Raw genomic sequence first — 12,152 nt, forward strand, 5'->3', positions numbered from 1 at the left:
TAAAAAAGTAGTACAAAAGTTCCGTTTTACAGTATGAGGCACCCCGCGTGGTGGTCATCGTCGGGTGGTGGCGCGCGGGACGGGTGGTGTGGCGGCAGTGAGCTGGGCGTGAATCCAGGCGTTCCAGTTACGGTGATCGATTCGATCGCGCAGGGACTGCTCGTACAGCGCCGCCACGTTCTGCGTGCACTGACGCCCGCTCTGCACCACATTCATGATTTCAGTATTAGTTGGCACTACACGACACACGACACACGACACACGACACAGGGGTGTACCTGCGAGAGGTTGAGTTTGATGGCGACGGCGGTGGAGAAGAACAGTTCGCGTCGCACGTCCTCGAGCTCGGTGTGGAGTCGTCGGATCTCGGCCTCGCGCCGCATCTTCTCCTCCCTCTCCAGTTCGTGCTCCAGGATCTGATCGTCGTCTTCCTCCTCGGCCCGCATCCGCTCGCGCCGCTCGGCGCTCTCCACGCGGGCGCGCATGGCTTCGAGCTCGGCCACGACCGCTGCCAGCTTGGCCTCGTTGTCGCGCACCTCGGCCTCCGTCTCCTTGAGCTGATTGAACAGCAGCCGCACCTCCTTCTTCAGTTCGCTTTCGTCCACCTCCGCCTCCGCCTCCGCCTCGGCCTTCTCGCGCGCCCACCGCTCCCACCGACGCCGGCGTCGCAGCGGCGTGCCCACCAGCGGCACCTTCTCCTTGCCCTTCTTGTTGGCGGTGTCGACACTGTCGCCGTCAATGTCGTCAATGTCGTCGCCGTCATCGCCGCGGAGCTGTCGCTCGAGCTCCTTGACCGTGATGCGGGTGTTGTTGAGGGCCATGACCAGCTCCTCCTTCTCCTTGACCGACGCGTCGACCTTGCGCCGTAGGTAGGCGATCTGCTCCTCGTGCTCGCTGATCTTGCGGTCGCGCCCGAGCATCTCCTCCTCGTGCGACACGCTCTTCATCATCTCCATCATCTCGATCATCTCCTCGAGCTGCTGGATGCGCTCGCGCGAGCTGTCGTCAGTGCCGCCGGTCAGCGCAGCGGCCGCTGCCTCCTGCTCTGCCGCCGCCGCCGCGACGACCACCCGCGCGCTCTCCTCGGCGTGGAGCTGCTCCTCCGCTCGACTCCTCTCGGTGGCCTCGCGCAGCTTGGCCTCGACCTCCTGCGTGAGCCGCTGCTTCTCCTCCATCAGCTCCAGCACGCTCCGCTTCAGCGCCCGCATCTCCTCGGCCGCCGCCGCATTCCTCGCATCGCTCGCCGCTCGCCGCGGGCTCGTCTCAGCCGCCGCCGCCGCCGCCGCTGCGGTGTCGCCGGCTTTAAGGTGGGCGTCCAGCATGACCGGGTTGCTCACCGTCGCCCTGCGGCCGCGCCGCCTCACCTCCGCGACGTGGGCCTTCTCCTCCTTCTCGGCCTCGAGCTCCCCCTCGACGCGCTGCGGGTCGTCGCTAAGCCGCTCGGCCGCCGCCACCGGACGGTCGCGCTGGATCGCGTCGAGCTCGGCGGCGACCCGCGCCAGCTCCTGGACCGCGCGCGCTTCGGATTCCTTGGCCTGGGCGAGCTCGGCCCGCAGCCACTGCGTAGATTCGGCGTCGGCGGCGGCCGCGGCCTTCTGCTGCTGCAGCTTGGCCTTGAGGGCGTCGACTTCGTTGATCGCGCCGAGCAGCAGGGCCTCCTTCTCCTCGATCGCGGCCCTGGCGGTGGCCTCGCGCTCCTTGACCTGCTTCGCCTTCTGCTCGACGGCGAGCAGCTGCCGCTTCAGGTCCTCGGCCTGGCCCTGCGCGGCCGACAGGGCGTCGTCCTTGAGCAGGAGGTCCATCTGGTGCTGGTTGACCGCCTGCTCCTTCTTGTGCAGCTCCTCCTCCTGGGCCCGCAGCTCGTCCCTCATCGCCTGCACCTTCTCCTGGCTCTGCAGTTGCAATTGTCGATCAAAAATTAATATTTAAAAGAACAATAAATACAGAATTAATCATAATAATAAAGAATTAATTATAAAAAGAAATTGAGGTGAAACAGGGGCGTGCCTGGGCGACGAGAGCGAGCGCGGCTGCCTGGGCCTCCTCCTTGGACTTGCCCAGGTTGTCCTGCAGCGAGCGTGAGACCAAAGAGAGAAGACCGGGGGGGGAGGTGAAAACGAAAGCGAAAGCGAAAACAAACGCGTACCTTGAGCTGGGCCAACTCTTCTGCCCGGGAAGCGAGTTCGGCGTTGGCTGCGTTGGCCTTGCGTTCGGCGGCCTCGAAGCGCAGGGTGAGGTCGGCCAGCTCGGCCTCCTTGAACCTCTTGTGCTCCTCGAGCTCGCGCGCGGCCGTCTCGAGCCGCTCCACCTCGCGCCGGCTCTGCTTGAGCTGCGCCGCAGTCTCCTCCCTCGCGGCCTGGGACGCCGCCAGCTCCGCCTTGGCGCTCGTCTGCTCCTGCTCGAGCCGCTGTGTGGAGGCCTGGGCCTCGCTCAGCACGCGCCGCGCGTCGTCGGCCGCGCGGGCCATCGTCTCCTTCTCGCTCTGCCACGCCGCCAGCGCGTTGGTCCGCGCGGCCTCGGCCTCGGCCAGCGCCTGCTGGGTCGTCTCAAGCTGCGCGCGGCTCACCTGCGCGGCGCTGCGCAGCTCGGCGGCCGTCGCCTGTCCCGATCTGAGCGCCTCGTCGAGCTTAGCCCTGAGCTCGCTCACCGCCGATTCGTGCGCGGCCTGCGCGCGCTCAGCGTTGGCCCGGAGCTGCGCAACCTCGCGCTCGTGCACGGTCGCCAGCTCCGACGCCCGAGCCTCGGCCTTCTGTGCAAATGCCTCAAATTCCTTCGACTTGGCCTCGACCTCGCGGTGCGCCTTCTTAAGCTGCTCGAGCTCGTCCTTTGCCGCTTCGATCTTGACTTCGCTTTCGCTCTTTAGTCGCTCGAGATCGGCCTGCAGCGCCTGCGCCTTGCTCTCCAGCTGCTGCCGCGCCTGGCCGAGCTCTTCGGCGTGGTGCAGCGTCAGGGCATCCAGCTCGGCCTGCTTGTGCTCGGCCTGATGCTGCAGCGCCTGCAGCTCATCGCGAGCGCGTGCCAGCTCCGACTCGGCGTGGGCCTTGGCCCGGGCCAGTCGGTCGCGGTCTTCCGTGGTTGTGGCCAGCTCCGACGCAATGGTGGCCTTGGCCTGCGCGAGCCCCTCGCGGTCGCCCGTGACGCTCCTGATATCGCGCTGGAGCGATTCGATTTCGTGGGCCTTGGCGTGGAGCTCGCCGTCGGCCCGCTTGGCCGCCTCTTCGCTCTCCTCGCGCGTGGCCTCGAGCGCCTTGTTGGCCGCCGCCACCTCGTGACTGCGCTGGTCGAGTGCTTCCTTGAGTGAGTCCACGCGCTGGTCCTTCTCCTGGGCGAGCGCCTGCAGCGACGCCACTTCCGACTGCTTGGCGGCCACCTCGGCGCGCAGGCTCTCGCCCTCGCGCTTTGCCTCGGCCAGCTCCTGCGCGAGCGCCGCCGCCTCGGCCGCCTTGGTCTCCATCTCGGCTTGCTTGAGCTCGAGCTGACGGCGCAGCTCGCCGGCCTCAACCTCCTTCTCGCGCCGCACCGTCGCCAGCTCGTCCTGGGCTGCAGCAGATCGGGACTCGGCCGCCTCCAGGGTGGCCCTGGTCGCGACGGCCTTGGCCTCCGCCTCGCGCTGGAGCTCGGCGAGTTGGGCCTCGAGCGCCTGGAGGTCACCGCGCGCGGTGGTCAGCTCTGACTCGATGCCGGCCTTGGCCTCGGTTAGCTCTGCCATCGTGGCCTTGGCGGTGGCCACCTCCTGCCCACGCTGATCGAGCGCCTCCTCGAGCGAGTCGATGCGTTGGTTCTTCTCCTGCACGACCCCTCGGAGCGTGTCGGCTTGGGATTCCTTGGCGGCCAGCTCCGCGCGCAGGCCCTCGCCCTCGCCCTTCGCGTCGGTCAGCTCCTGCGCCTTGGCCTCCGCCTCGGCTTGCGCTATGGTCAGCTCCAATTCGACGCTGGCCTTGGCCTGGGCCAGTTCGTCGCGGCTTCTGGTGACGCTCTCGATCCGCTGCGCCTGGCGCTGGCTCTCCTCGGTCAGCTCTGCGATGGTATTGTTGGCCGCCGCCACCTCCTGGCCGCGCTGGTCGAGCGCCTCCTTGAGCGAGTCTACGCGCTGGTCCTTCTCCTGCGCGAGCGCCTGCAGCGACGCCACTTCCGACTGCTTAGCCAACACCTCGGCGCGCAGGGCCTCGCTCTCGTGCTTCGCCTCGGTCAGCTCCTGCGCGAGCGCCGCCACCTCGCCCGCCTTGCTCTCCATCTCGGCTTGCTTGAGCTCGAGCTGGTGGCGCAGTTCGCGAGCCTCATCCTCCTTCGCGCTTCTCACGCTCGCCAGCTCGCCCTGCGCCGCGACCAGCCGCGACTCGGCCTCCTCCAAGGTGGCCCTGGCCGCAACGGCCTTGGTCTCCGCCTCGCGCTGGAGCTCGGCGACCTGAGCCCGGTGTTCACCGCGCGCGGTGGTCAGCTCCGATTCGACGTCGGCCTTGGCCTGGGCCAGTTCGTCGCGGCTGCTGGTGACGCTCTCGATCCGCTGCGCCTGGCGCTGGCTCTCCTCGGTCAGCTCTGCGATGGCCTTGTTCGCGGCGGCCACCTCGTGGCTGCGCTGGTCGAGCGCCTCCTTGAGCGAGTCCACACGCTGGTCCTTCTCCTGCGTGAGCGCCTGCAGCGACGCCACTTCGGATTCCTTGGCGGCCACCTCGCGCTTCGCCTCGGCCAGCCCCTGCGCGAGCGCCGCTGCCTCGCCTTCCTTTTGGGTCTGTGACTGGGTCAGTCGCTCGCGCTCGCTCTCGCTCTCCCGCAGTTTTGCCTGAACTGCTTCGCTTTCGATGCGCAGCTGCTCGGCGTCGCCTGTCTTAGCCTGGAGCTCTCGGGCGGCCTGAGCGAGCTCCTCGATCTTGCGCTCCAGCTCGGCGTCCTTCGCCGACAGCTGCCCGCGCGCCGCCTCCGCCTCCTGCAGCAGCTGCTGCACGGCCTGCTCCAGCGCGTCGATCTTCTGCTGCCTCTCGACCAGCGCCGCCTCGGTCTCCTTTTGTGTCGACTCGCGCTGGGCTTCGACCGCCTGGGCCTGGGCCTGCAGGTGGTCGATGCGCGCCTGGGCCTGGGCCACCTCGGCCTCCTTGCCCTCGACCGCTGCTTGCAGGGCTGCCGCCGCCGAGGTCCTGGCCTCGACCTCGCGCTGAAGCTCCTCGAGCTGGTCTCCAAGCGTCTGCAGTCGGCCCTTGGCGCTCGCCAGCTCCGATTCGACGCCAGCCTTGGCCTGGGCCAGCCCATCGCGGTCGCCAGTCACCCGCTGGATCTCAGTGGCCTGCCGCTCGAGCTCCGCCGTCAGCTTGGCGATCGAGCCCTGGGCAGCAACCACTTCCTGGCCGCGCCGGTCGAGCGCCACCTTAAGGGATTCAATGCGCTGGTCCTTCTCCTGCGCGAGCCCTTCCAGAGACTCGAGCTTCTCGCCCTTCTCCGCCACGTCCGCGCGCAGGCCCTCGTTCTCGCGCTTGCGCTCGGCCAGCTGCTGCGTGAGCGCCGCCGCCTCGCCGTCTTGCTTGGCCTGCACCTCAATGAGCCGCTTGCGCTCGGCCTCGGCCTCGTCCAGGGCCGACTTGACCAGCTGGATCTCGGCCTTGTGGCGCTCCTCGACCTGCTGGCCGGCGGCAACCAGCGCCTGGAGCTCCTTCTTGCTCTCCTCCTTGAGCTGTGCGAGCTCTGCTGACTGTCGACCCATTTCGGCGTCCTTCGCCGCCAGCTTCTCTCGCGCCACTTCAAATTCCTGCGCGAGCCGCTGGCCGGCCTGCTCCAGTTCGTCGATGCGCCGCTTCGCGGCAGCCAACCGCGCCTCGGGCTCCTGTCGCGCGGCCTCGGCCGCTGCAGCCTTTGCCTCCACCTCGCGCTTGAGCTCGGCGACCTGAGCCTCAAGCCCAGCTCGTACGATCGTCAGCTCCGCTTCGACACTGGCCTTGGCCTGGGTCAACCCATCGCGGTCACAGGTTACGCTCTCGATCTCCTGTGCCTGGCGCTCGATCCTTTCCTTGAGCGATTCGATTTCGTGGGCCTTGGCGTGAAGCTCGCCGTCGGCCCGCTTGGCCGTCTCTTCGCTCTCCTCACGCGCGGCCTCGAGCGCCTTGTTGGCCGCCGTCACCTCGTGGCTGCGCTGGTCGAGCGCCTCCTCGAGGGAATCGATGCGCTGGTCCTTCTCCTGGGCGAGCGCCTGCAGCGACGCCACTTCCGACTGCTTGGCGGCCACCTCGGCGCGCAGGCTCTCGCCCTCGCGTTTTGCCTCGGCCAGCTCCTGCGCCAGCGCCGTTTGGACTGCGGTCAGCCGCTCGCGCTCGCTTTCCCTTTCGTCGAGGGCCGACTTGGCCTGATCGACCTCCGCACGCACCGCGTCGAGTTGGCTCTGAAGCAGCGCCTCGGCCTCCTGGCCGGCCCGGCGCTCATTCTCGCTCTGGTCCTTGAGCCGCCGCACCTCGCTCTCGCTCGCCTCGAGCTGCTGGGCAACCAGGGCCACGGACTGCGAGTGGGCCTGCAGCTCTGCTTGGATGGCATCGAGCTCGGCGCGCAGTTGGCCCGATTCGCTCGCCTGGGCTTGCGCCGTCTGGGCCAGCTCCTCGGTCTTACGCTCCAGCTCGGCGTCCTTCGCCGACAGCTGCCCGCGCGCCGCCTCCGCCTCCTGCAGCAGCTGCTGCACGGCCTGCTCCAGCGCGTCGATCTTCTGCTGCCTCTCGACCAGCGCCGCCTCGGTCTCCTTTTGTGTCGACTCGCGCTGGGCTTCGACCGCCTGGGCCTGGGCCCGCAGGTGGTCGATGCGCGCCTGGGCCTGGGCCACCTCGGCCTCCTTGCCCTCGACCGACGATCGCAGGGCCTCTTCGGCTTCCTGCTTCTTGCGCACGGAGAGCATCAGCTCCTGCACGGTCTTGGCCTTCTCGGCCAGCTGGGCCTCGAGGTCCTCCTTCTCCTGCCTGAGCTGCTCCACGTCTCTGCTCTTCTCGGCCACTTGGCCCGAGAGCTCCTCCCGCAGCTGCTGCAGTTTGACCTGGGTCTATTGGCGGTTCGGCATTGTTAACGGTGTCGTGCCATTGGGTCGTGTCGTGTTGCGTGTCGTGTCGTGTCGTGTCGTTGGTCGTGTCCATTGTGTACCTGAGATGTGAGCGACGCGTGGGCAATTTGTGCTTCGTCCTTGATCTTCCGAGCGTCATCCTGATGATCACAGCTTCCGTGAGGTGAACGATTAAGCAGCGGCCTAACACATGAAACTTACCTTGAGCTGACGGATCTCGTCCTGCTGGGCGCCCACGTCGACCTCCAGGGCCGACACCTTGCGCTCGGCCGAGTCGGCGCGCATGTTCGCCGCCAGCAGGTCCTGCGATAGCCCCTTGGCCTTCTCCTCGGCGCTCTGGAGCTGAAGGGAGAGATCGGCCACCTCGGCGTCCTTCCGCTTCGTGTGCTCCTCAAGCCCGCGCGCGGCCTCCTGCTTGAGCTGCGCCACCTCGCGCTGGCTCTGCTCGGTCGTCGCTCGCCTCTTGGCCTTGGTCGCTGCCAGCTTGGCCGACCTCTGCTCCAGCTCCGTTCTCGCGCACTCCAACTCTTCGCGGGTCTTGGCGAGCGCTTGCCGGGCGGCATCCAGCGCGGCGTTGCGCTCCTCAGCCTCGCTTTGCTGCACCTCCTCGTCTTCCTTCCTGCGCTCGAGCTCGGCTTGCAGGTCCTCCAGCGATTGCTTGAGCGTGTTGGTGAGCTGCAGCGTGGCGGCCTCCTGCTCGACCGCCGCTTGCCACTGCCGCTCGCGCTCCTCGGCTTCGGCTCTGTTTCGCGCTTCGGCCTCTTCGCTCGCCCTGGTCGCTTCGCTCTCCACCGCTTTTCGTTCTTCTTCCATGGTCGCGCGCAGACGCTGGGCCTCGGCTTCGCTCTCCTGCGCGGCCGCCTGCGCTGCCAGCAGAGCATTCTTCGTGGCCTCGTCTTCGCGCTTCCAACTCTCCAGCTCCTCCGATCGCTGTTGGAGGCTCTGTTGAAGAGCATCTATCTCGCGCTGCTTCTCTTCGACCTCCCTCATCAGAGCCTCGCGAGCCGCTGCCGCCTCCTCCCGCTCGGCTTCCTTGTCTGCCACACTCTTATCATCAACGTCCGTTGCTTCAGGTTCCTTTTGCTCTTCTTCGACTTTCGTTGGCGCAGCCTCCTCGTCTACTTCACTTGACGATTTCGACTCTGGCTCCGGCTCCGGTTGCGCCGTTTCTGCGCTGCCTTCTCCCTCTGAACGCTGGGCGCCTTCGCGCTCCTTCTCTGCGCCTTCGGACCTGTCCACTGACTCGCCTTCGCTCTTTCCTCCTGCTCGTTCGTCGTTTTCCTCCGCGGCCGGCTGCTCGGCTTCGCTCTTTTTCGCCGCTTCCGCCGCCGCACCACCGTCTTCGTGTTCGTGTTCGCTCGCCTCCTTTTCTTTCTTTTCCTTACCGTCGTCCTGGGCCGCCTTGGCCTTGGGCGGTCCCTGGCTCTGCACTCGTCGGCCCATGGCCCAACCGGCGCGGGGAGCGCTCTGCTTGCGGAGGTCGGCCACCTCGTCTTCCTTCTCCTTCAGGCGCTGCTTGAGCTCCATCACCTCCTTCTGCATCGCGGCCTGCGCCTGCTGCCACTGCGCCTGTTGCAGAGACGCCCTAGAGACAGTAGTGAGCAAATCAGTGTCAATTGTGTTAGGCCTAATTGCGTTGATTGGAATGTAGATGGAATGCATGTACCTTTGCCTAAGGCTGTCCAGCTCCTCGTCTCGCGCGTCGATTCGTTCCAGAGCCATAGCCTTTTCCTCTTCGATCTTGAGGTAGAGGTTGAGTCCGTCAACCTGAGCGAACCGGCATTGTTATAAATAGTAAGTTGTCATCAGTTGAATTGAGTTGACACTTGTTCGTGTAAAGAGCCAAGCAGGCAAACAACAGCAACGACTCCTGATGGGCGAGATACGCACCCAGTAGGTTGTTTCCTCATTGGAGGTGGCGGCCAGATCGTAGATTCTCTTGGGCGTGATGATCTCGAACGAGAAGCCCTGCGGGGTGGGCGTCGACGAGGCGAGCAGGAGCGAATCCCTCTTTCGAGCTTTTGGTGTGTGTGCCGTTGGTCGTGAGCAAAGACAAGAGTCGCTGACTTCGATGGTTGGTGGATAGTACCAATGGGCACGGTGGCATCATCATTGCGCCTCACGACTGTCACCTCGCTGCAGTCGATGAAGCCAAGGGCGTCCTTGTCGCCTGTGCAGCTGAGCGATCAGGCACCATGACCCTCCCAAGCGCGAGCGTGTAGAAAAGTCCTTGATAGATAGAGCATACCCTTGTTGGTGAAGTAGTAGAGCTTGTTGCCGCGCTGCTGGAACCACCGTCGCTTGTAGCTTTTCATCAGGCCCTTCTCGCCCTTCTTGTGCAGCCACCCCTCCAGCTGCACGCATGCGAGAAGACAATTAATTGTAATTAATGCTAAAAATCAATTAAATGAGAAATCAAGAAATCAGGGGTTGAGGGATGAGATTGAAGGAAAATCAGTACTGCAGGGATTCCACGGGAGACGGAGGACCGTCGGCCCTCTTCTGCCGCGGAGGAAGAGAGGCCCGCACGTCTGCCGTCCACAGACGAAAGGCTGGACGCCGATGACGAGAGGCCGGTACGTTTGTCCATCTCTCTCCTCCCGTCCACGCACTACAAAATCGATTTAGGAGAGGCCAATGCCCAGTGTGCCTCCCGTCGAGATGTGTCGGCTACTACAAAGTTTGCACGCGTTCTGCGACTGGCCGTTGCTTTGAACTGAACTTAATAGGAAGAAAAAGAACACGAAACTCTCCCAGCCAGAAGCGGGCAGCTGCACGTTGCTGGTCAGCCACACCACCGCCATCGTTCGGTGGCTGCCCACGACCTGCGGGCCTGCCCTCGGCCTAGCTTGCCTCTGCGGACAGAAACTATTGTTGTGCAAATAAAAAATAAATAGAATTTATTGCGCATTTGATATTTTTTGGCCTTCAGCATGTTGCGGGCTGTGCTCTACAGCGAGTTTGATCCGATTGCAGGACCGAAACTGTCGCACCAGGTCCCCGAAGGGTAAGTGTAGTTCAATCGATCGTTGTGTTTGCGGGCCAAATCGCTCAAGATTAATCTTCTTGTGTATGAATCTCACCACCACCGAAGAACGCTGGGCAAGGAGGGCTTCGAAGCCATCACGGATTACATCATCACCAAACCTCAGCTGTGCGGCAAGCTTATCTCCTTGTACGTCCCCCTGCTGTTCTCACTCTCTGCAGAGATGGGGCTGACAGAGAATCTGACGGCGGTACAAAGGACGGCGTGTGGGCTGCAGGTGATGGGCTTCCCAGTGTGTCTGGAGCACAACAAGTTCGCCCGTAACGCTCTGTGGTGCGCTCTCTGCCTGTTGCACGCATACCGCAGCTCGAGAAACAGACACTAACGAACTAAGTGCACCTTCTTGTTGACGCTCAGGTTCAACGTGTGCTTCGTGTTTGATCCTGAGGCCGACGTGACGGTCTACAAGCCCGTGCTGCGCAAGCTTGCCCATCTATTCATCGCCCTGGAGGTAAAGGCAGTGCTCCTTCTAGAAGTGCGGTCCACCCAATTCTGGACAACTCACCCAGGTGCGTGCGTGCGCGCAGTGCGAGACCGAGTTCCTTTCACACACAGCCACAGGCGACCGGCTTCGCAAACTGCTCGAACAGATCTTCACCGACCTCAACGAGCGAGGTGGATGCTGCATTCCCATCGGTACAATCTCTGGCCTTACTCACCACTTTGGTTTTTTTAGCTCAACGCTCCTCCACTTCTTTTTTTCCCCCTTCAAGATGGAGCCAACACGATATACCTGCACCTGTTCCCCAAACGGTCGCCACCACCTGAGGTGTACCCGCACCAGGTAATACATCGATTGACCATCGCTTTCATTTTCATTTGTTTTGTCTCACGCGCACGCGCACGCACCAGGTCCCCGTAAGGATAAAAGACATCGACTCCTTGATGACGAAAGAGTGGGACCTCACCATGCAGCAGGTGCGACTCTGGCTGGTTGGCTGGGCCCAATATGGTTTTTGTTTGGCGTGGTTGGCTGACCAAGAGCGTTCTCTCGGTATGGTAAGGTGGTGCCGTACATCGACGGGGTGCGATACGTCAAGAAGATCGCCAGCGAGAGCGGCTGTCACATCGAGCTAGTCCGACAAGTCATCAAGCACCTCCTCTATTACGAGTGCATCACCATGATCGATATCTTCCAAGTGCGTCCGCCCTCTCACCAGGAGCGACTCTTGGTTCATTTTGCATCGCTAGTATTCTCATTAACCCTGTCTCTTGTATGCAGTACTCAAACGTGTACGTGTGCACTCCCCGCATTCAAGTACTGTACAAGAACAGCGCCATGCAAAACGAGTGCCGGCGTTACGTCACCTTACCCGGTAACCCACCACCGCCCTAAAGACTGGCTGAGCCCCTTCCCCCCTTTTTGTGTTTGTTTCCTTGACCGCTTCTTCTATGCTGTCGTCGCTCGTTGTCGCTGTTGCCTCCGACAGGCACCACGGCGCCACCATTCGAAAAGATCTTTGCTCTCTACTGCGGACTGCGGCCAGCCCTCACCTTTCGCGACTTCTGCCAAGACAACGACATCCGAGCGCTCAACATCGACGACAGGTACCCAACTCTTCTTGAACATGCGCACATTCCCGCACATTCCTGGTGTGTGTTGAGCACGCCGTCAACCTGTATCTCTGCACCGATTGTCGTGCGTAGGAGGCTGGTCACCTTCGGCTTGATCAACGGGTTCCTGCGACGCATACACAAGTACCCGCACTACTCGCCGCCCAACCCTCTGCTGGCCTCTGCCCAGCCCAAGAATCGGCTGCCCAAGTACATCAGAGAGTACTCGTCACCACCCCACTTTTGCCGTGCCACTCCCGCGAGCGCACTGATCACGCCCGCATGTCTGACCGCAATCCTCCTCTTCTCTATTCCTTTCACGGCAGTCTGGTGGATGGACGCCACTCGTTTGACGAGATCTGCTGTGGTACGTGTGTGCTCTGTGCGTGTGTGCTGTTGGACTCGCAAGCATAGCAACTGATAGAATTGCTCTTCTTGCTGCGTCATCAGAGCTGGGCAAGAGCTACGACGAAGTGACGCAGATGCTCGAAGCCGCACAAAACTACACCATGATCTTCAAGTGAACAT

At 63.5% G+C, this 12,152-nt stretch overlaps 2 protein-coding genes across 2 annotated transcripts; one reads left to right on the plus strand and one right to left on the minus strand.

Annotated features, from left to right (window-relative positions):
- Positions 1–54: 54 nt before the first annotated feature.
- On the minus strand, positions 55–9,614 carry ACA1_175520 (KID repeat-containing protein; the record flags this gene model as incomplete). The annotated part of the gene is made up of 11 exons (XM_004356724.1): positions 55–180; positions 279–1,892; positions 2,017–2,067; positions 2,147–7,006; positions 7,105–7,164; positions 7,226–8,609; positions 8,691–8,791; positions 8,915–9,042; positions 9,114–9,194; positions 9,273–9,378; positions 9,486–9,614. 11 exons carry the CDS (start codon positions 9,612–9,614, stop codon positions 55–57), a joined length of 8,640 nt encoding a protein of 2,879 aa, XP_004356777.1.
- A 343-nt stretch (positions 9,615–9,957) lies between these two features.
- On the plus strand, positions 9,958–12,148 carry ACA1_175530 (nitrogen permase, putative; the record flags this gene model as incomplete). The annotated part of the gene is made up of 13 exons (XM_004356725.1): positions 9,958–10,031; positions 10,119–10,203; positions 10,288–10,343; positions 10,428–10,521; positions 10,598–10,706; positions 10,784–10,854; positions 10,923–10,988; positions 11,075–11,209; positions 11,293–11,386; positions 11,501–11,618; positions 11,718–11,846; positions 11,951–11,991; positions 12,075–12,148. 13 exons carry the CDS (start codon positions 9,958–9,960, stop codon positions 12,146–12,148), a joined length of 1,146 nt encoding a protein of 381 aa, XP_004356778.1.
- Between the last annotated feature and the right edge of the window lie 4 nt (positions 12,149–12,152).

The sequence above is a fragment of the Acanthamoeba castellanii genome (assembly GCF_000313135.1).
Source record: "Acanthamoeba castellanii str. Neff unplaced genomic scaffold scf7180000084741, whole genome shotgun sequence".
Classification (NCBI taxonomy): domain Eukaryota; phylum Discosea; order Longamoebia; family Acanthamoebidae; genus Acanthamoeba; species Acanthamoeba castellanii.